The sequence below is a fragment of the Geotrypetes seraphini genome, chromosome 3 (genome assembly GCF_902459505.1).
Source record: "Geotrypetes seraphini chromosome 3, aGeoSer1.1, whole genome shotgun sequence".
NCBI lineage: Eukaryota > Metazoa > Chordata > Amphibia > Gymnophiona > Dermophiidae > Geotrypetes > Geotrypetes seraphini.
The window spans coordinates 175,308,333-175,332,633 of record NC_047086.1 but is presented as its reverse complement, the minus strand read 5'-3'; the positions used below and the strand labels follow the sequence as shown (position 1 = coordinate 175,332,633).

Below are 24,301 nucleotides of genomic sequence, written 5' to 3'. Positions count from 1 at the left end.
TGACATCTTCTGCAGTCAAACTCATGGTTTGAGGGTGATTACCCAGGACGTCTGCTCTTATTGCATTGGAAAAGATTTATGGGCTGAAATAGGGTAGATTCTGGAGTATCATAAGGGCAGATTCACAGAAAGGTAGGTGCATGCATGGAAAAAAAAAGATTGTGATGGAGGATATAGCAGTATGAGAATTTAAGAAAGTGTTAGAAAAGTAAAGAGCAATCTTAGTTGTATGGAAGGACAAGTAAAGCTAGTTATCAAACAGATTATTGCAACAAGAAGGCAAAATGAACAGGGTACATGAGCCTTACAATCTTTATTTGCCATAATAGTCTACTTTTCTAAGGCACAGAGTACCTGGTCACATGTAGCAGTTTGGTACAAACTTGTCTACAATACAAACAAAGAGTGGGAAGCGGAATGACAAATATACTACCTTGTTTCTGTGTATGAATATTCAGGATAATTTAGGTTAGTAATGTCGAAAAGTACAAAATAAATCCACTATCATTTTGGAAAAGATAGTAATAGGACAGGCCTGCACATCTCCTGCTCTCGAGGGCTGGATCTATTTGGGTTTTCAGGATTTCTCCAGTGAATTTGCATGAGATCTATTTGCCTGCACTGCTTCCATTGTATGTATATTGATCTCATGCATATTCATTTGTGAAATCCTGAAAACCTGGCCTGGCAAGGACTGAAGTTGGGCACCCTTGTAAGGTAATAGGGTAAGGAGGCCTATGTGAAAAGTTCAAAAAGTCACCTATTGAAGCCTGTTTTATAAAGGCAAAATAGACACTTATATACCTTTATAAAATAAGATCCCAAAACTAGCCCTAATATTATGCAAATTCACACAAACAAATTTATACTGTAAATTTGTGCACTTTATATATTATGCACGTATATCTTAACCCTATTCTAGGGAATGCCTATGCTCAGATCAAGTAAATGTAGGTGCACCGTTTCTGTGCATCTCTTTTTATAGTGATGGGACAATTCGGCGCAAGACTTCAGCGAGCCGACATTGCAGCGCAGACAATTCAGCGCAAGACCCCAGCGTGCCACCTAAAAAGTTACTTTTAAAGAGCTCCGATGGGGGATGTGGGGGGGAAGTGGGGTAGAACCCCCCACTTTACTTCATACTCTTAGCGCTGCCGTTGGGGGGGAGTATGGGGGGTGAAACCCCCCCATTATAGAGAAAACTTAACTTTTTCCTAAAAAATTGGGAAAAAGTTAAGTTTACTCTATAATGGAGGGTTCCAACCCCCTAGTCCCCCCAACGGCAGCACGAAGAGTATAAAGTAAAGTGGGGCGGTCCCCAGTTACACCCCACATCGTAGCTCTTTAAAAGTAACTTTTTAGGTGGCGCGCTGGGGTCTTGCGCCGAATTGTCTGCGCTGCAATGTTGGCGCGCTGAAGTCCCACACGTGAATGACTATGAACCCTTTTTACATGCATACACCTCAGCACAGTTTCATAAGAGACAAGCCATAGATGCAGTAAAAGATATATAAAATTACCTTCTACAAGTATTAAAAGCATGGTTTCAAATATGTTTTATATATTTATTTTTTCATAGACACACATTTAAAAATATCTTAATTCAATTCAATAGGACCTATTTTGCTACATCATTGGAGTAATTTGTACAATAATTAGGTAAAACCAGCAGGATTCATCCCTGCACCTGCTTACATAACAATTTTTAACACAGTGGTATTTGCTCTGATATAAGCAATCATTATGTAAATATAGAGTAAATACAAAAACCCCTCTTTTTTAAATAAAAAAATTTCAATTTATTGATTTTTTTTCCTGAAAGATTACTCATTTTCATATATCCTTTTCTGAACATTCAACTTAAGTTCTTCTTAACAAGAATAGATGAAATAGATATTCTTTCTTCCCCTTAATGGGTGCTCTGTGAAGACATGAGAAAAATCAAATTATTGCTAAAAAAAAATATTATTGCAATACATTTATCTTACAGCATGATCTACAACCCAATGGCTTTATGTGATAAACTGTTCTGTGCCCTTTTTTTAAAGAAATAAATATTTTAAAGTGAGTCCTCCCCACTCTGCTGCTTTATCAGTACTACACTGTTCCCCTGCGTGTTGGTTATGTGGCACTATATGCTTGTTTCAACTAGGTAAATATTACTGGAATAAAGCGTGCATCTTCTAAATGCAAACATTAAACAACAATGCTTTTAAACCACTACTAAATGAAATAAGGAGGAATTAAAAGGAGCCATATACCTGAGTGCCATCTGCACCAATAGTTCTGTTGTTCAGTATTTACAAGAAGTCTATTATGAGTGAATTCCTCTTCATTCCTGACTCTACTGAGCAGGTGATAGCAATAAGACCTCTGACTAACCTAATCTAAATCTTGGATTTACCGTATTTTTCGCTCCATATGACGTACTTTTTTCACCCCCCAAAAGGGGGTGGAAATAAGGATGCATTTTATGGAGCAAATACCCAACCCCCCGTTACCTTTTTTTTTATTCCATCGCCCTCCCTCACTAGACGTGGCTGCCTGCCTGGTCCCTGAAAGCAGTGATGGCTAACATAGCTTGAGTCCTCTTCCCTTGCAGCAGAGTGGTGCATAGGGCTGCCTGCCCAATCTTGCGCTGCTTCCTGCGAGAACTCAGTTCTTGCGGTAAGCGGCGTGGGACCAGGCAGTCAGCCCTGTGCGCCGCTCTGCTGCAAGGAAAACTAAGAGGACTCGAGCCGCGTCTAGCAAGGGAGGGTAACGGAATGAAAAAAAAAATGGTAACTGGGGGTGGGACCAGTGCCTACCCTGCTGAATTAAAAATAAGGGAGCAGGGAAGGCTGAGCCTGCCTGTCTGCGGGGAGGCCTGGAGGGGGGAGGCCTGCTTACTTGCCTGGGGAGGGGCTGCCAAGGAGGGAGAAGCCTGCCTGCCTGGAGGGGTTGCCTGGGCGGTGGGAGGACCTCCTGCCTGGGGGGGGGCGGGAGGACTGCCTGCCTGGGAGGGGGAGGCCTGCCTGTGTGCCCTGTCCCGACTTACCACTAGACCACCAGAGGGGGGACAAGGTACAGAGCCTGGCAGGGAGAATTTGGTTCAGAATGTTTTTTTTCTTATGTTCCTCTAAATCTAGGGTGTGTCTTATGGTCAGGTGTGTCTTATAGAGCGAAATATACAGTATATACCATGTCATCTCCCCAAAAGGAACTCGACTCGGTTTACATAAAAATTGATAATCAAATAAAAATAGTTAGATTAGAAAGATAATAACTTATTAATGAAAACCCTCATCCGACATCCTAGAGGGAAGATAACTAATTTTCATTAAAACAATTTTATAAGAACTGTTGAAATAATAGTGTTTTCATAGATTTATGGAAAATCTGGAAGGAGTGAAGAGTTCTAACACAAGAGGGAATCCCATTCCAAATCACTATAAAAATATATGAGAAAGATAAGTAATATTACCAATAGATTTTATTCCTTTTAAAGATGGAAAGGACAATGAGAGTTTCTTGAATCAGAAGATCTCTGATTATTCAAAGATAGAGGAATCAAAGACGTAAATAAGAGGGCCATTCAAAAAGTATCAGACCTTTATTCATAAAAAATATTCGTATTCAGATACAACAAGCTTATTCTAATCTCCTTCAAAGTAGTCCCCTTGGACTGCCACACAGTTCTTCCAACGGTTGGAAGCAGTGCTGAAACACCTCTTTTGAGATTGCTCACAACTGGTCCATCGCATTCTGCATGATGTCTTCTCTTGGATGAAATCTGGTCCCTTTCAGGGGCATTTTCAGCTTGGGGAAAAGCCAGAAGTCACACGGAGCCATGTTGGGAGAGTACAGAGCCTGAGGAATTACAGGTGTGTTGTGTTGGCCAGGAAACTCCGTATCAAATGTGAAAAATGGGCAGGTGTGTTATTGTGATGGAGCTGCTAATGCAGAACCTCTTGGTAGTACCCCTTGGTGATGGTTGTGCCACTGGAGTCAAAGAAGACGGTCAACATGACTTTTAACATTGCTGAAGACCTGCCTTGCTTTTTTTGGCCTCGGGGATGTTGAATGATTTCATTGTGATGACATCAACTTGGTTTCTGGGTTGTACCCATAAACCCAGGACTCACTGCCAGTGATCACTGTGCTGAGAAAGTTGGGATCACTGTTCACAGTCTCCAGCATGTCCTGTGCGATCTCCAAACAGAGTTGCTTCTGCTCTATCGTTAGCAGCTTTGGCACAAACTTTGCTGAAATTCTCCTGAAGCCCAAATCCTCAGTCAAAATGGAATGAACGGATCCAACACTGATGCTTGTCTCGTCTGCAAGTTCTCTGATCGTGATTCGACGATCCTGCATCACCAGGGTCCTCACTTGATCAATGATGAACATGCTTCACTCTCCACTGATGTGCGGCCATCTCTGAAGTGGTTGTACCACTCCTTTATCTATGTGGTGCCCATTGCTTCATCCCCGAATGCCTGTTGAATCTTGTGGATCGTTTCCACTTGGGAATTGCCAAGCTATACACAAAATTTAATGCAGTAGCGTTGTTCAACTTTTTCTGTCATTTTGTCAAAAACGAAAATTGGATGGTGCTCACTTACACTTCCTCACTCATCGGTGACTGGCAGCTTCTGTAGGCGGGAAAAAATTCAAGCATGCACATTAGGGTCACCTACATATGTGCACCAAACCACACCTCCCTAGTTTTATTTGTTTATGCAAAAAAAACTAAGGTCTGATACTTTTTGAACCACAGAAGCGCATTTAAACTGTACTCTAAGATAGACAGGAAGCCAGTGAAGATTTCTCATAAGAGGAGACACATGATCAAATTTTCTCTTACCAAATATTAGCTTTGCTGCTGTATTTTGGATTAGTTGTAACCATTTTAGATTTCCGTATTCAGGCCTATATAGATTGAATTACAGTATTCTAATTGTGCTAGGATAATAGCTTGCACCAGTACCTCAAAATGTTGCTGAGGAAACAGATATCTAACTTTTCTTAACATTTGTAAGCTGAAAAAAAACATTTCTTTGAAAGGTGATTAACATGACATTGAAATGATACAGAAGAGTCCAATATCATTCCCAGAACTCTACACGAAAACTCAATTTTCAAAGATTCTCCAGAATTTAAAGTTAGAGAGAGAGGTTCAATCTTTGGACCAAACCATAATAATTTTGTCTTGGTTGCACTAAGTTTCATTTGAACAGAGGTAGCTCATATTTGAAGTCTGGAAATACAAGTTTATATTTAGTTCAAAGTTGCTCAGTTTTGGATCTACTTCTAATAGAATAAAAATATCATCCGCATATGTAAAAATTGTTTCAGAAGCGGCTAAACTGAGGTTCTTTAATGTAGTCATATAAATGTTAAAAAGTAAAGGAGACAATGGGGAGCCCTGTGGAACTCCACAAGCAGACTTCCATGGGGCAGATGTTTTACCATCAATATATACAGTACCTCATAGGTGCGTAGTGTTAGAAAACCTGTAAACCATCTCAGTACTTTCTGACCCAGGCCTGTCTTGGAAAGTAAGCAGATCAGTATATCATTATGTACTACATTAAAAGCTGCCGAAAGATCAAACTGTAGCAAGATAGCATATCTATTGTGAGACAATAGACTATGAATCTTAAGAGATTAGTGACAATAATAACATTTCTGTGCTGAAATTAGATCGAAAACCATGTTGGAATGGGAGAAGAATAGATAATTTATCCAAATAACTAGAAAGTTGTACAGAAATAATAGCTTCAATCATCTTAGTTAATAAGGGGATATTAGCGATTGGACAGTAGTGAAATGGAACTGCTGCTAGTATACATCTGACACGTCAGGCACCATTCCTTTTTACAAGAAAGAAGATTAGCAAAGTAAGAACCTAATCTTTCCTTCTTGTGTAACAGGACTGGTAGTCTTGACCAGCTGGACATAGGGTTCCTAGGGTGGGATTGATGAACCTGCTGCCAGTACTGAGGACCCAAAAGCGGTGTCCAGCCAGGCTGCTACATCCACTCTGTAAAATTTAGCGAACATTTAAAGATTGGACCAAGTAGCCACCCTGCAAATCTCTGTAGATAATTCTGTTCTAGATTTTGCCCAAGAGGACACAATGCTGCAAGTGGAGTGTGCCTTCACCGCTACTGGAGACTGCTTTCTGCTTCCAATATAGGCAGAAGATATGACCATCTTGATGCACCTGGATATGGTTGCTTTAGATTTATTTATTTAAAAAATTTCTTACCTGCCTGTCCTAGACGGCTTACAAAATACAGTCATAATATGAAAACAGACAGGCAAGTACATACAATAATTTCTTCAAAAGAGACAAATAATTCTCATGAACATCTACATATATTAGTGCCAGTATCCTCATGAATTTCCAATAGTCAGTCATTTAAATGCTTCCACAAATAAAGTGGTTTTCAATACTTTCTTAAATTTTTGCAGATTTACAAGTGCTCTTAGTGGTCCTGTTAATTTGTTCCATAATGTCACTCCAGCTGCAGAAATTGCAGATGCCCTTGTACTTTCATAATATACTTGTGAAAATTCTGTCAATGACAGTCATATCGACCCCTCAGACCTTAAAGTTCTCAATGGCCAATAGAGTGTCAGATACCAAGAGATGCCTTGATGAATAACTTTAAACACCAGCACTAATATTTTAAGGATGATTCAAAATCTTATAGGCAGCCAATGAAGTCTGTGGTGAATTTCCTCACACCACATAGTAGACATGCCGCAGCATTTTGGATCATCTGTAAGGCCTTACTTTGTGCTGATGTAATCCCCAGATAAAGGACATTGCAATAATCCAACTTTGCGATGATTATTATCTGCACCACTATCCGAAAGTCACACACTGACATCATCGACTTCAATCTGCTCAGATGATCTTGATCTTCGATAACTGATTGTAAGCCTGAGACCACTGGGATGCCACAGGCCACTGAGGAATTCTGAGATGTAGATGAGCCATTGGTACAACATGTACCGTAGATGCCATGTGATCTACTAGTCGCATCATCTGGCTGGCTGGCAACATCCACATAGCGGATACTTGACTGCATAGATGAATTATATTGTCTTGTCTTTGCTGGGGACGATAAGCTCTTATTTGATTTATATCCAAGATTGCTCCTTTAAACTAGAGACGTTGTGAGGGATTTAGATGAGATTTTTGAAAATTTACTTCAAACCCTAAAATTTGAAGGAACTCTATTGTAGTTTTAGAACGAAGTGCTGCTGCAAACACTACCAAACATTTTGTAAAAACTCTTGGAGATGATGCTATACCAAAAGGAAGAACTTTGTATAGATAATGTTGATGAGCAATTTTGAACTGAAGATACTTTCTGTAGTTTGGGTGAATTGAGATGTGAGTGTAAGGTTCTTTGAGATCTAGAGAACAAAGCCATTTGTTTTGATTTAAAAGAGGATATAATGTTGTTAGAGATAACATGCAAAACTTTTCTTTTACTAGACATTTGTTGAGATTTCGGAGGTCTAGAATTGGACAAATTCCTCCCGTCTTCTTTAGAATTAGGAAATACCTTGAGTAAAAAGCTCAATTTTTTGAGAAGGAGGAACTTCCTCTATTGTATTCAGCTGAAGTAAATGGGGAATGTGAAGTGCAGTGGTTAAAGCTATAGCCTCAGCACCCTGGGGTTGTGGGTTCAAACCCACGCTGCTCCTTGTGACCCTGGGCAAGTCACTTAATCCCCCCATTGCCCCAGGTTCATTAGCTAGATTGTGAGCCCACCGGGACAGAAAGGGAAAAATGCTTGAGTACCTGAATAAATTCATGTAAACCGTTTTGAGCTCCCTTGGGAGAACGGTATAGAAAATTAAATAAATCAATCAATCAATCACCTATATCCTGAAGAAGAGACGTCTGCTGAGACATTAGGGAATACTTTCTTGGAGGGTAATTTGGAGGAAGAGAATGAAAATGAAGAGAGTACCCTTCCTTTATGATTTTTAATACCCAAGAATCGGTTTTTATTAGAGTCCAACGTAGAAAAAATGCTGGAAGACTACCTCCTATGGGAAGAGGAAGAGGTTTTAATTTTGCTATTTTGGTTATGTTCTCTAGAAGCAAGTCAAAAAGACTGAGCTGGTTTGTAGATGGTTGCTGCTTATGGGACTTTTGCTGTCTCTGTGTCTTCTGAGGTTTTGATGAAACAGCAGCCGTAGCATACCATCTTTTATAAGATGATGGCTTTTGACTAGACCTGTTAAATTGTGATCTCTTAGTTTTATTAAGGGTATTCCAATTTTGCTCATGTTGTATCAATTTTTGTGTAGCCATAAAGTTCCTCTCCAACACAAGGAATATTCGCTAATCTGACTTGGAGATTAAGATCCATATCTGAAACCCAAAATCATGCCAAGTATCTCATTGCTATGGCCATAGATGGAACTCTAGATGTTAATTCAAAAGCATCAAAAGATGTACGAGCTACGTACTTTCTTGTTTAAGATAAAGCATGTGTTATATGTTTAAAATCAGGGACTTGAGCTGGTGGAATATACTGCTCAAATTCTGAATTTTTTTTGAAAATTATAATTAATAACTATTTGTTAAAATTGAATTTTGATATAAATGGCAACCAAATCTATTTGTGGTTCAGCCCTCACGTCCAGGTGGAGCTGAGGCATAAACCCTAGTATTAGATGTTTTCTGTAGTGTGTACTCTACCAACAACGATTGATGTTGGTCTATCAAATCCAGGACAAGAAATGATTCTATAAATAGAGTCCAACTTTTGGTTACAGATAATGAAGTCTCCCAATTTTTAAGCTGAATTTTTTAAAAGAGGATGAAGAGACAATTTCAAAAGTTCCTTGGGAGGTTCATTAGAGTCCAATGCCTCTAACATCTCAGCTCTAGGCTCCATATCTGCTTCCAACTTCACAGGAAGCTCCTTCCCTAATTGTCTAATATATTTAGTAAAAGATAGACTTTCAGGAAGAGATCTTTTCCTAGGAGGTGGTGGAAATGGTTCTGAAGGAATTCCATGATTCTGGAGCTGATAAATCACCACCCCACTCTGATATGACATTACATCTGAATCAAAATCCAGATTCACAGAATCCCTATGATGATGGCATTGAGGTGAATATACTGAAGACAGTGAACGATGATATCTCGACGAATGTTTTGAAGATGAGCACTTTGAATGTGATCAGCGATGTTTAGATGATGAATGGTGATGTTTTGATGTAGAACTTCGATGTTTTGATGAAATACCTCGATGGTCAGAAGATGATCCTCAATGTATTGATGCAGAGTCTCGTTGAGAAGATGAACGACAATGTCTCAGTAGAATCTTGATGTATTGATGTTAGACGATGCTTCAATGCTTCTCGATGCTCAGATGAAGATGAACGTCGATGTTTTGAATAAGAATGTCGATATCCCCTGGAAACAGAATGACGCTCTGATGCCAAACGTCGACGATGACTTGGGGAATGACGCGAAGCAGAGCGTCATTTCGATGCAGGTCTTGAAATGGTGTCCTGTGCCCCATGAGAACTACACTCAGACTGGGCTGATACCGACGAGGTTGGTACTGACACTTGAGCGGATGCAAGTTTGATAATATTACTAAACTCTCTTTGCAAGAAGTCATCATAAGAACATAAGAATTGCCACTGCTGGGTCATTACAATGGTCCATCGTGCCCAGCAGTCTGCTCACGCGGCAGCCCCCAGGTCAAAGACCAGTGCTCTAAATGAGTCCAGCCTCACCTGCGTATGTTCCAGTTTAGCAGGAACTTGTCCAACTTTGTCCTGAATCCCTGGAGGGTGTTTTCCCCTAATAACAGACTCCGGAAGAGCGTTCTAGTTTTCTATCACTCTCTGGGTGAAGAAGAACTTCCTTACACTTATACGGAATCTATCCCCTTTCAACTTTAGAGAGTGCCCTCTCGTTCTCCCTACCTTGGAGAGGGTGAACAATCTGTCTTTATCTGCTAAGTCTATTCCCTTCAGTATTTTGAATGTTTCGATCATGTCCCCTCTCAGTCTCCTCTTTTCAAGGGAGAAGAGGCCCAGTTTCTCCAACCTCTCACTGTACGGCAACTCCTCCAGCCTCTTAACCATTTTAGTCACTCTTCTCTGGACCCTTTCGAGTAGTACTGTGTCCTTCTTCATGTATGGCAACCAGTGCTGGACGCAGTATTCCAGGTGAGCGCGCACCATGACCCAGTACAGCAGCATGATAACCTTCTATGATTTGTTCGTGATCCCCTTCTTAATCATTCCTAGCATTATGTTTGACATTTTCGCCGCCACCATGCATTGCGTGGACGGCTTCATCGACTTTTCAATCAGAACTCCCAAGTCTCTTTCCTGGGAGGTCTCTCCAAGTACCACCCCGGACATCCTGTATTTGTGCATGAGGTTTTTATTACCGACATGCATCACTTTACACTTATCCACGTTGAACCTCATTTGCCATGTCGATGCCCTTGTCTCGAGCTTGATTATGTCAGATTGCAGATCTTCGCAATCACCCTGTGTCTTCACTACTCTGAATAACTTTGTATTGTCCGCAAATTTAATCACCTCACTCATCGTACCAATGTCCAGATCGACCTGGGATTGAAAGTCCTGTACCAATACCTGTGACTGAGTGGGTATCAATGGTACTGTAGGATGTCTGGGGGTGGAAGACCTCGAAAAGGATGCATGTCCCATTGGAGACAACTCTAGTACAGAAGGAGAGCACTGATGATGAGGCTTGGCCTATATCAAGGGACTCAATGCTGAAGAGGCTTGTGACGCTGGTTTGGATGGCTTCTTAACAGTTTACTAGTTGAAGGATGGTCTAACGTCGATGGAGGGGCCGATGGTACCGATGACATATTTATCTGGCATGCTGGAACCAAACAGTTTTTCCTGTTGAATTCTATGCACTTTAAGAGAACGTTTTTGAAGGGTAGAGCAACGGAGACAGGAATCAACTCGATGTTCAGGCCTAAACACTGTATATACCAGCTATGTGGGTCAGTGATAGAAATATATCGCTGACACCGACAGCACTTTTTAACCCCCTCAATAGTTTACATCGACAGGAACACCTAAATTAAACTCAATTGTTGACTAAAGGAAAAAAAACATTAACGATTGCCAGCCAATCCTCTCCTATCAAGGGAAAGACAAGGCAACGGAAAAACAAATAAACAAACTTTCTCTTCTATTTTTTTAACTAAAATATCTATAAAGAAATTAATGAACCAAATGGTTCCAACGAACAAATACGTGCAGGGAAGGCACTTTTGAGAAAAAAGATGTACAGCTTTCAGTAACATGGCTTCTTCACTCTGCGGAAAACGAAGAACTGGGGTCTTGAATGTCCTCGATGGTTGGGAAGACACTTGCACATACGCGTTAGCGGGCAGAATGAAAGATTTGAATTTCTTAAAGTGCTGATGCACTATTTACTGTCTGTGCCACGGGCTGTAAAGATGATGGTTTTGCCTGTGGTTTGTTACCAAATGAGGATGTTGCCAGTTTTTTTTCAGGGATCCTTTTATAAAAAACTAAATAGTATTATCACTAAATTTATTTGGCTGGGTAAAACTGCTAGAATAGCTTTGGTGTCATTGCAAAAACCAATTGCTGAAGGTGGGGTAAATTTCACAAATTTCTACAGATATCATCAGTGTATGATTGGATCCTTCCTGAGCTCATGGAACATCTTCCTGATTGGCTATATTTAGAATGGCAACTCATGTCCCCAATATGATTGTTTCATGTTCTGAGTAAAAAGTTACCTAGATATGTTAAGGACAATAGTATTTTATTTGATATATGGAAAATACTGAAATTTATTAATAAATTAACAGATGTTCCAGTGGAAAAATCCACTTATCAGTTCTTATGGTTAACTCCAAGGTTCAAATAGGTGGATCTGGGATCTCCTGGAAGTATTGGATGCAGGCAGGCATTCAAACATTAGATGATATTAAATCTAATGGGAAACTGCTGGATTTTTCACGGCTGCAACAATCATTTGGAATTTCAAAATCTCAAAATTATAGATGGTTGCAGCTGAAGCAGGCCATTCGGAGCGGGTTCCCTGAATGGCAGAATTTTAAAAACTATTACAGTTTGCAGGTCTGTTCCAGACAGATTTGCTGGGACATCAGGCCACTAGGTGATATAAATTAATTTCTGAATTTTTGAATAAGAAACCAAAAAATAGTCAGAGAAATTTGGAGCATTGAGATAAAGCAGTACATTTCTGCATCTCGATGGCCACGAATTTGGACTCAGAGGATGAGATGTACAGTGTCAGCATCTATGAGACAAACAAGGTTTTTGTTATTGCATAGAACGTTTTGGACCCCTATTTGTTTACAAAAGTTAGATAGTTCTAGGTCAAATAGATGCTAACATTGTCATCTTGATTTAGGGACACTGGATCATCTGTTGTTCTATTGTCCTTTAATACTCAAGTTCTGGAAGTTGATATGGGGACAGATTAATGCTATTGAGGCATCGATTACTTTGACATATGAGGCAGTCATATGTGGGATGATCTTACATCTGAAGCCCTCATTGGACATATATAGAGGGTGGCTTTTCCTTATTATGACCGGGATAGCCATACAAATGATTACGTGCAACTGGAAGAACTGGGATCGCCTTAACTTTAATTTTTGGTAAGCAAGTTTATGCTTAACTTATAGATTTGAAAAAATGAATACAGATATAATGGGTCATACTAAGAGATTTAAGTTAATCTGGGGCCCTTTGATATCTTTTATGGATGCGTTGTATTGGGGGTGGGGGGGTTCCTTTGATCCTGTTGGTATATTGCACACACCCCCAGGGGGAGGTAGGGTGGGAGAGGAATATTTATATCATGGTTTTATTCTCTTGTAAGGTATTGGTTAGGTTGGGTGGGGTGGGGTTTTTTTTATCTTGCTGTGGGGATTTTGATTGATTATAAATGCATATACGAATAATGTTGTTTGTGTAGATACAAAGAAGATACAGAGAAAACCAAACTGCAGCCTTACAGATATCCACTGGAGGCACCAGAGAAGACTCAGCCCAAGAAGCTGCCTGACCCTGAGTAGAATGAGCCTTGAGAAAATCCAGAACAGGCTTCTTCTGAAGACGATAGGCGGAAGCGATAGTCTCTTTGATCCAGCATGCAATGGTAGTCCACCTTACAAGGACCCGCTAAGAGTGCAAAAAGAAGGATCCAACAAGACAACCAACTTGCACAACTGTCTCTGTTCCGAAGAGCCCTCCTGGCTACCCAAGACCAGGAGGTCCACAGCCTGTTGGACATGAAAAAGTGAGACAACCTTCGGCAGAAAGGAAGGAACAGGCACCACCCGCACCCTAGAAAACTCCAGGAAGGGAGACCTACAATAAAAAGCCTGCTGCTCAGAAATGCATCTGCCTTGAGAGTAAGGTCCTTCAATGAGCAGGAACCCAGGGGCTCAAAGGGAGGGCGCACTAGCATGGACAGGACCAGATTGGTTGCACTAAGTTTCATTTGAACAGAGGTAGCTCATATTTGAAGTCTGGAAATACAAGTTTATATTTAGTTCAAAGTTGCTCAGTTTTGGATCTACTTCTAATAGAATAAAAATATCATCCGCATATGTAAAAATTGTTTCAGAAGCGGCTAAACTGAGGTTCTTTAATGTAGTCATATAAATGTTAAAAAGTAAAGGAGACAATGGGGAGCCCTGTGGAACTCCACAAGCAGAACCAAAGGCTGCACTGGAGGCCGAAACAATTTAGACACCGTCAAAAAGTGAACCATGATTGGAAAAGAAATTAAACACTTACCGTGCAGCAAGCTATACCCGGAGAGAAGACCAGGCCAGGCCCCTATCCAGGCCATCCTGCAAGCACTCCAAGATATGAGGCAAAGAGGCGCGAAAGGAAACCACTCCACGCTCAGCACTATTCAAAATTACACCAAACCTGCACATAAGCCCAAGAAGTGGAAAGCTTCCAGAATCCCAAGAGAGTGAAGATCACTTTATCTGAATAACCTTTCTTACCTAGCTGTAAGACAAAAGGGACCCAGATCGAACATTAGAATAGGGCCCTGAGTCAGAAGGTCAGGCAAGAGGGGCAGCGGAACAGGATCTGCCACGAGAAGACAAACCAGATCCGGAGCCACCAGGATCAAGCGGTTGGGGTGCCGAGCAATGTGAAGAAGGACTCTGCCCATCATTGGCCATGGCGGAAACACGTACAGGAGGCCCGCCGTTGGCCAAGGCTGTACCAGAACATCCAGCTCCTCGGCCTGAACATCCTTGCGCCGAATGAAGAACCGTGGTACTTTGGTGTTGGCATTTATGGCCATCAGGTCCATGACTGGCAGCCCCCAAGACTGCACAATCAACTTGAAGGCTGCGGGACCGAGACAGCACTCTCCGAGATCTAGCACGTGATGACTGAGGAAGTTCGCCTGGACATTTGACACTTTTGCTATGTGGGAAGCCGAGATGTCCCAAAAATGAGTCTCTACCCACACCATGAGCAGAGAAGCCTCCTGCGCCACCAGATGACTGACATAAGCCACTGGTTTCCAGAACATTGATCAACCATGATGCCTCCTCTGGAGACAAGCTGCCCTGAGCCGAGCAACCGAGACACTGAGCTCCCCAACCAAGGAGACTGAAGCACTGTCCACTGGGGCTGAGCCAGACTCACTCCCTGCACCAGATTGTAAGACTGTGGCCACCAACGGAGACTGCAATGAACTAACCCCTGAAGAGGAATGGGAGAGTCCAAATCGTGCACCTTGGACGACCACTGCTGGAGTAGGCGCATATGAGCCTGGGCCCACCAAACCATGTCCAGGGAAGCCGCCATTGACCCCAAGACTTGGAGAAACCCTACACCTGAAGACACCGGGAATCCATCAGAAGACGAATCTGCGACTGCAAACTTGACCACTTGAGCCTCTAGAAGTTAGACCTTCCCCAAGCTGGTGTTAAAAAGAACCCCAAGGTGCTCTAGGCACTGAGACAGAGCCAAACAGCTCTTGGACAGGTTGACTACCCATCCCAGCAATTGCAGGAACTCCAACAACCCGAGCCATAACTCAGGAACTCTCCTGAAAAGACTTTGCTCAGATCAGTCATCCAGATAGAGGTGAACCAAAATGCCCTCCTTGCGCAAGGCCGCCGCCATGACCACAATAATCTTGCTGAATGTCCCCAGAGCCATGGCCAGATCATAATGAAGCGCACAAAACTGATAGTGCCATCCCAAGATCACAAAGCGAAGGAACCGCTGATGGGAGGTGCGAATCAGAACATTGAAGTGGGCCTCTGTCAGATCGAGAAAGGTCAGAAATTTCTCCGGCTGAACCCCCAGAATGACAGATCTCAGTGTCTCGTGAAAAGATGGAACTTGCAGAGCCCTGTTAGAAACATAGAAAATGACGGCAGAGAAGAGCTATAGCCCATCAAGTCTGCCCACTCTATTAACCCTCCCCCTAACCACCCTCCTAGGGGTCACACTCTGATGACATCCCTTTACACTACCCTTGCAGAGATCCGACTTGGGCATCCCACTTTTTCTTGAAATCTTGCACGCTCCTGGCCTCGATCACTGGCACTGGGAGCCCATTCCAATGGTCAACCACTCGTTCAGTGAAGAAATACTTCCTGGTGTTGCTATGAAATTTCCCACCCCTGATTTTAAGCGTATGCCCTCTTGTGGTCGATGGACCTTTGAGAAAGAAAATATCATCCTCCACTTCAATACGACCAGATGGGCTGACACTTCCCCTCTTTCATGGGCACCACAAAGTAAATCGAATACCGGCCGGTGCCACACTCCTGCGGAGGCATGGGCACTACCGCTTTGAGATCTAGCAATTTTTGAAGCATCTGGCAAAAGGTTCGCTTCTTCCTTGCCTCCTGACAAGGAGAAATGAGAAAGTGATCTGGCAAGGAGTGAGAAAACTCCAGAGCATAACCGTCCCGAATCACCTCCAGGACCCACTGATCCGTTCTGATCTCGGCCCACCCCTGGTAAAAGACTCTCAATCGAGCGCCCACTGGAGCCAAGGAAGACGCTGGCAAGGAATCATTGGGCGGGACAGGCGGTGGGGGAGCCAGAGATGAATCATATCCCGACAGGCCCCTCCGAAAGGACTGCATTCGCTGAAATAAACAGCCCCAGGGAGACCGAGAGACAGGAAAAGAAGAAGCCCCCTTGACCAGGGTGATATCTGAGAAATCACGCAAATGCCTCCAAGCACTGCCACCACACGCAGGCAGGCGGGTATGATCTTCAGGAAGACGGGGCACCTTAGAGTCTGTTAAGATCTGAACCAACTTGTCCAAATCCTCGCCCCCAAAAAAAGACCCCTGAAAGGGAAATTTCATCAGCTTAGCCTTAGATGCTGCATCCACCAACCAAGCCCGGAGCCACAAGGTATGACGAGCGGCTACCCCAAGAGCCATGGACTTGGCTGATGCCCGCAAGAGGTCATACATGGCATCAGAGAGATAAGAAGCACCAATCTCAATTTTGGCTACTTCCTGTTCCACCAAGGGCCAGTCATCAGACTCATAGTCAAGGACACGCTCAGCCCACCAAAAACAAGCCCGAGCTACCAGATAGCCACACATCACTGCCTGAATCGCAAGGGCAGTGACTTCAAAATTCTGCTTAAGAGGGACTCTAACCTATGCTCCTCAGAGTCCCTCAAGGCTGAGCCGCCCTTAACGGGTACCATATGCCGACTGAAGATAAGCCTTACACAAGGCGAAAACCAAATCAGGAAAAAACCCCTGGTGTCCCAATGGGACTCACTGCCAAAGCAGAGGACCCAGCATAAACCTGCCCCTGTCTCTCCAAAACAGAGGGAAGGTCACCTGATGCTGCAGGGAAAATGGAGGCGCTTCCCGCCAAAATTGGAGCAAAGCCCGCCAAAAAGCATGCCCCAGAGGCCTGTAGCGGCTAAGAAGTCTGAACCTTCCCAGTAGCTAAAGCAGGCAAGTCGGCAGCATCAATAACGGAGTCCCCAGCGGCATCGGCGGTAAGGGAAACCTTATTTCCCTGACCTTTGGTGGCTGGGGGAATTATTGTGTGGGTGGCGAGAAAAGTCCGGGCTTCCCTTCTGCGAAGGGGATCCCTGGATCCCGGCACCTGAAGCTGATGAGGATTCCCCTTCGCGGTGGCCGGTACACCGTGAGCACAGGCCAGCCGCATTGACCTCGTGCCTGGAGCACAATGAGCACTTTTTCCCTTTAAAAGTACTCATTGCGCAATACGTGACCTAGCTAAGGGAAAAAGTGCAGTTAGCAATAAAAAGCAATAACAATGAACTGAAGGCTCCCTTCAGACCGGCACTGCCTCAAGATTTTTTTTTTTCTCAGAACAGACTCTACTGGCTCTCTAAGCCATATGCCTTGCCGGTATAGGTGGCAAGGCTTACAGCTGAGGCAACTCTAGAAAAATTTTGGGGAGGTGGAGGAAATGGGGGAAGGACTCAACTTATGACCCGTTGAGTATGACACCCCAGAAAGGGTCCCTCCAAGCTCAGTCCGGTACCAAACGGACAAGAAGACCACTAAACAACTTCCAATAGGCCTACACTAACCAAGGGAAGACTGGCACAGCTTACCACACCTGCTGAGACTGAGAACAGACTGGTTAGACTAGAGGGAAGCACAGCTATTAGTATTACAGCCAAAGTTTTGTCTCAGTCATGGTGGTCAGCTGGTCATGGTGAGCTCTTACCCATTAGTGAACTGTACTGGTCTGGAGAGATGCTTACTCATGTCTAAACAAAGCATGGGATGCCACTAGAAGACATGATGTTAGCTTTGGCAAGACTTAATATCTAAATCAAAAGGAACAGAAAGAAAGATCCATGATCTTTCCGGTTGGTTAGGAAATGCAATGGGAGGACTACGTAAACTCCATGCAGATTGAAGCACTTATTAATAAACTGACTGATTTATCTAAACACTCAAGATAAAAGTAGATGTAACTGCACAAGTATTTAGAGACATTGAAATGAAATACTTAAGTTTATTCCTTACAAGGATTGTGTCCAAAGCATTACAGTGTACATTGACCCAGATGATGTATGCCACATTTTATTCCTCCATATTTAAAGATCTCATTGAAAGGAAATGGCCATATTTGTTAAACTTATATTTGGAAAACATAACATTTCCCTCATCTCAGTTTAGTGAGTGTAACAGGGTGAGGATCCTGTCACTGGCCAGCCAGTAGAGGCAGCCTGTGCACTGGAGCTCATTGAGAGAGCATGAATAGTGGAGTTGATTTGCATAAGAGCTGCAAATGCTGCTAGGAGCTGTCTACTCACTCTGAGTGGATTGTGGTGCTGAAAAGAACAGTTCCCAAGCTGAGAAGCGCAAGCGTTCCTTTGGGAGCTGGGTGACCCTTGGGAGGAGGAATACTGGCCTCTGGCCTAACTCCTGGCAAGCCCAGTACTGACAGGGAGCCTGGTCCAGTAAGAGAAGCTTATTCGGGAACCAGGCAACATTTGAGGGGAGAAGGTTCTCCTTTGGGGCCTCAAAGTCATAGGAAACCCCCACCAAATCCTCCTCCTGTCAGACAGGATCCCAATCACAATGCTATCAGTTTGAAAAAACTGGCTCCTCTCTCAATGCCACTGGTTCTGGGTTGCCCTGAACCCCCATGTCACTGGGGGGCCCCAAATCTGTCTGAAGTTGAAATAGGGACAACCTGTAAGTAAGCTTTGGAGGACCTTCTCTAGTGTTTGCCCTGGGTCCCATCATGTTTAGCACCAGCCCTGGGTAGTGGAAACCAGTACTGTGAAAGAATTCAGATGTGCTTAGAACAGGTGAAAAGGACAATGATAGGAACAAGGTTAGGATGGCTATCAATCTTTCAGAAGCAAAGTAAATGGTGTGTGTGGGGGGGGAGGGAGGGGGGTTGAAATTGAGAAAACATGGCAAACATAAAGGAATCACAAAACAGGAACATATTAGACCACAGGATAGTGGTGTGAAAACCTCAGGTTACAACTCCCCAGAAACCAAATGGGTTGGGTTGTTAGCAGGTTGGTGATGGCTGATTACCATCTAGTAAGGCTAAGAGGATCTAGGAAGCTGAATGTTCAAGCAACAGTTTTAGTATAGTTTAAATCTGTTACAAAGTTTTGTGGTAAGTCACAAGAGTGGGAAGACCTGACTCTTGGATTTAGTATGGCAAATGCATACTCTTCCACCAAGGTAGTAGAGAATCAAGAAAGAAGGCAACAAAATCTGACTTGAGAAGTAATATACTACAACAGTTGTCAAGCTTCTACAGCTGGCAGATGTGATCTATCACAAGAACATAAGAACTGCCATCACCGGATCAGACTTTGGTCCGTCAGGTCCGGCGATCCGCACACACGGAGGCCCTAACCAGAAAAACTAAAAACATAGGTTGGACCAGTCAGTCTTCATCTGCCATTATCTATGATTTAATCATTATTTGCCCTCAGGTGTCCCCTTGCCTGTCTACTTCCACTCTCTTTCTCCTTGTAGCATACAACTGGGGTAATGTTCACCAAAACATATCAGCTCAGTCTTTGTGCTTTATATTACAGTTACATGAGAGACTGAGTGACACGATAACAATATTAAAAACCAGATAGATTATGGCATTTGCCCATATAGTATAAACCTGCAAGATGCTCTTTTTGTAACATAATGCTATTTTTTAGAGGTTTGTAAAACACGATGTAATAACGCAGCTTGAGACTGTCTAAGAACAGTAACAAGTTTTCCACTGGCTTATGAAAGCTGGACACTGCAAAACCATGCTCCTGGTAAGCAGGTGCAAAGTTCACATGTAGGGCCTCTTTTACAGAGCCGCTGCTGTCGTAAATGCACCGAAGCCCATTCAATTCCTATAGGCTTCAGTGAATTTGTTAAAGGGGCCCATATTTCATTTTGAAAATGAACTTGCAGGCCCCAAAAGTGGTTATGAAATTAACCATAGTACACTATTTAAAGCTGAATAGTGAGAATCTCATTAACCTCTACTTGTAGCTAAATTTTGTGGGAGTCCTAGAAAAAAACTCTCACATTTGCAGAGGTCTTTTGCCTGCCACTTGAATGGAAGTTGCTCTTACCTGATAGTTTGTTGTGCCCATTTGTTCTCAGCTTGGTTGGTTCTCCTACTGACGGAATGCATTTAATCTGGTTCCAACCACTTCACGAATCATCACTGTAAGGAGACATATGATCTATTACCTTTTAAGTTGCTGTTGAGATGTCTTCAGTCAGTGTAAATCATATTAACTTGTGCCACTGCCAATTATTTCAAAATAAAGATTTCTTTAACATTTGAGTTCTCTATTTAAAGAAGATCCCAAGAAAGTGTGTGTCTGTGTTTTGTAGGTAGTGGACACATTTCATTGTTTCACTGAAACCTGACTGGGCTTTAATTATTAGAGAAAATTCACATAGCAAGGGCGAATGCTACAGGACAAAGGGCTAGATTCACTAACCTTCCAATCCATGTGCGATTGGAGGCAGGCCGACTGATTCGCCAACTATCTGCATGCAAATGGGGGCGATCGGAGGCATGCCCCCAATTGACTGCACGGATCGTTAAAGCCCTGACAGTAGTGACAGGAGAAACTGTCACTACTGTCAGGGCTTTGGGCAGATATTTTGCGTGTTTTATATATGCAAAATATCTGCCCAATTTAAAAAAAAAAATGAAACCCCCCTCACAACAAGTGACCCGAACTCCCAAAAAAATTTGCCCCGCAGCCGCGTTTAGAAAAATTATGGCAGGAGGATTCCCACTCCCTCCTGCCATATCTAGAACTACTAACCCCCCCTCCCAACAAGTGCCCCTAACCCCCCTCCCTCCCCAACCCCCCAAAAAAAATTTGCCCTGCAACCGCGTTGAAAAAAATTATGGCAGGAGGGTTCCCACTCCCTCCTGCCATCGGTCCCACCCAAAAACTAACATAACGGCCCCACCCCGTGCATCACACAATGCACCAGGGCATGGCCTAAGGCCTCAGACTCGTCACGGGAGGCATTGGAGAAGGAGGGATTGAGCACCCCTCCTGCTCTGTTAAAGGTACGGGGAGGGGGCGTCCGGGGGGGGTGGCATCAGGGAGTTGTAGATATGGCAGGAGGGAGTGGGAACCCTCCTGCCATAATTTTAAAGAACCCGAGTAAAGTATGGGGAGGGGTGGGCTGGGCCCGGCCGGGCCGATGGTGGTTTTGCGATGGCAGGAGGGAGTTGGCATCCCTCCTGCTATATTTGCGGGGATGGGGGGGCAACGTTGGGCCCGATGGCAGCGGCGGATTTAAAACTATGAGCTTGCTCTGCTAAAGAGCACTGCAAGCCCGTGGTTTTAAAGGGCAGAAGAGGGCAGGAGAGTCGGCCAGGATAGAAGCGACTGGTCTTCAGCAGTCGCTTCTTTTCTGATCAGCAAGTCCAATCGGTGTTAGCTAAAGTGTTTAGTGAATCGCTGCCCTCCCAAATTTGCATGCCATTTCCCTCATTTGCATGCACGGATCGGGAGGGGATCGCTAAACACTTTAGTGAATCGGGCCGGAGGGAAATCTGCTCGCTAAGGGCTCACAAACCGATCGGTACACAATTGCTTTGTGAATCTAGCCCAAAGAGAGAAAAAGCTCTCTGATCTTTCAGGCCTGATTCTAATTTATCTATTTATTTGATTTTTTAGCCCATCCTCCCAAAGGAGCTCAGAACAGGTAACAAATCAGGTACTCAAGCATTTTCCTTATCGAACCCAGTAGGCTCATAGTCTGTCTAATACACCTGGGGCAGTGAAGGATTAAGGGCTAGATTCACTAAGCCCACGGAATGGATCCGATCCATGAGCGATCTGATCTGTGGGTGGGGGGCCGATTCATAAAGCGTCCTCATGCAAATGAGGACGCTCAGAATCATGCTCCCAACCGACTGCACGGATCACTGAATAGCGATCCCGACGCATCCTGTGCATGCTTACAGAGCAGCAACCTTTTCTTTAAAACTTTACTTTTTTTACTTTTTATAGCGAGCCTGTGGTTTTAACCCGCTTTAAACTTGCAGGTTAAAACCATGGGCTTGCACTGTGGGGGAAGGCCAGGAGAGTCGGGGCAGAAGCAGGGCGGCAATTGGGGCAGAAAGCAGGAAAGTCAGGGCATAGATCAGGAGATGCAGTCGGAAACAACGTGAGCGACTGGTCCCTAGCAGTTGCTTGTTTGTTGATCGGCCAACCCACTTGGTGTTCCAGTTTTTTGTTAGTAAATCGCTGCATGCCTACTTTATATGCCGTTTCCCCTCATTTGCATACGCGGATCGGATTGGAGGATGATCGGCCACGAGGTTAGTGAATTGGGTCGGAGGGAAATCGGGTCGCTAAGTGGTCGCAAAGTGGTCGGGACTTGATTGGTGGGCTTAGTGAATCTAGCTGTAAGTGACTTCTCTAGGATCACAGGGAGCAGCACGGGGTTTGAACTAGAGAATGACATGGTGGATGAGGGGGAAAAGGTGCTCACCGCAGGTGTGGGGACAAGGCCATCCACCGCCCCGTGGAGCGGTAAATGGCCTTGTCCCCGCAGTTAAGGGAGGGAACGCGCGTGGTCACCTCCCTCCTTATCTTCCTACGAATCTATCTCCCTCTTTCCCTCCCCCTTACCTTTGAGGCGCATTTTAAGGTTTCAGAGTACTTGTTGAAAGCCGCCAGAGCCTATGTGCATCGCGTGCATGTGTGGACAGAAGCTTCTCCTCTGACGCAACTTCCGGTTGTGTCAGAGAAGCTTCCACCCACAAATGCACGCGATGCACGTAGGCTCCGGCGGCTTACAACAAGTACTCTGAAACCGTAAAACGCGCCGAGAAGGTAAGGGGGAGGGAGGGAGGGAGGGAGGGTGATGCACGGACCGCGCGAGGGGTGTTGAAGGGCAGTGAGGTGGCGAGAGGGAAGTGTGGATGCTGTGGAGACGGGGCCGAAGCGGTGAAGGGGATGGCAGGGACGGGGCAGTGAAGGAGACAGTGGTCCGGTGACAGGGCAGTGACGGGGACAGATTTTTTTCCCCGTGTCATTCTCTAGTTTGAACACACAACCTTAAGGTGCTGAGTCTGTAACTCTAACCACTACACTACACTCTCCTCCAGTGACCTAGAGACCCTTGCTTTCAATCCTACAGTGCCATCTGGTGAAGAGTTGGTGAATAGCACCTGACATTCTAAATTTCAGGATATATGGGTGGATAATGTTATAAAGCTTTCCCTATGTTATGTCTTTAAAATGGAAAAGTTTATGGCCATCCAGAAGGGATATTATAAAAAATTTATGGAAGTTTGGGAACCATTAACTAAATATTGTAAGGACTGATTTATTTATATAAATGAGGAAAACATACACATCCGAGGAGGGGGGTATTTGGCATTGGTTAAGAGGTATAGATAGGTTGTTTACAGGTATTTTTATGAGATGTTGGTTAATTGGAAAATGGAGGGGGGGGGGGAATAAGTCTTGTCTTTATTCTATTAAGTTTATTGTGCTGTAATGTTAATATTATATGTAAATGCATCATCTCTTGTGCATAACTGAAGTTTTAAAAATGAATAAAGAATTTTAAAAAAAATTGTTATAGAGCATGTTTTATACACAGAAAGGGGGAAATTCTACAAACAGTGTCTTAACTTAGGCGCCGATAGGTGCCCTACCGGTGCCTAAGTTAAAAGGGAAACGCCATTTGAAACAGCAAATAACTTTATATTTAAGGCGTTTACCAGCATCTAAAGAAAAGGCACCAGAATCGCACTTCCAGAAGTGCCTACTGGTGCCTAATGCCACTGTTATCACACATTAAACTTTAGTAAAAGGGCCCCTTATATTAAATTAATTAAATCTCATGCAGGTTCTGACACAGACTGGGGCAAAGTGTTCTATCCTGCCATCAGGATGTGGGTGGTTACAACAAAAGGGCTCCAACTGATCTTAACAAAATAATGTTGAGAGTGAAATACAAAGTAGCCTTTAAAAGCAAGGTTTAATTGGCTGGCACTTTTTATGGTAAGACTCTGTACTCCCTTCACGGCTCTGTATAGAATGCTGCACTTCCTAGCCATGCAACTTACGATCAAGCATGGTTCTTCCTAGAAGGGTCTTCTCCAAGTTTTTCTCCACCTCTATCATCAGCCACGGAATGAATCCGGTCTCGATATCTGATAAAGCAGAATAGAGAACAAGTTGTTTTAGATACTGATTACACAATATGGAAAGGCCAGAATTGTATTATATTATTTTAACCATCTGAAA

At 43.6% G+C, this 24,301-nt stretch overlaps 1 protein-coding gene across 3 annotated transcripts in view; it reads right to left on the bottom strand.

The window, feature by feature from the left end:
* Positions 1-1,540: 1,540 nt before the first annotated feature.
* Positions 1,541-24,301, bottom strand: part of RSPH3 (radial spoke head 3) — an 89,585-nt gene continuing 66,824 nt past the window's right edge. For 2 of the 3 annotated variants that reach the window (XM_033939918.1, XM_033939920.1), the window contains exons 7-9: positions 24,121-24,207; positions 20,132-20,226; positions 1,541-1,921 (exon numbers count right to left, since the gene is read on the bottom strand). In XM_033939918.1, the coding sequence (XP_033795809.1) occupies positions 20,177-20,226; positions 24,121-24,207 (137 nt within the window). In that variant the 3' untranslated portion in view covers positions 1,541-1,921; positions 20,132-20,176. Of the gene's footprint in view, positions 1,953-20,131; positions 20,227-24,120; positions 24,208-24,301 lie in introns of all 3 variants that reach the window. The other variant, XM_033939919.1, reaches the window with a different exon arrangement.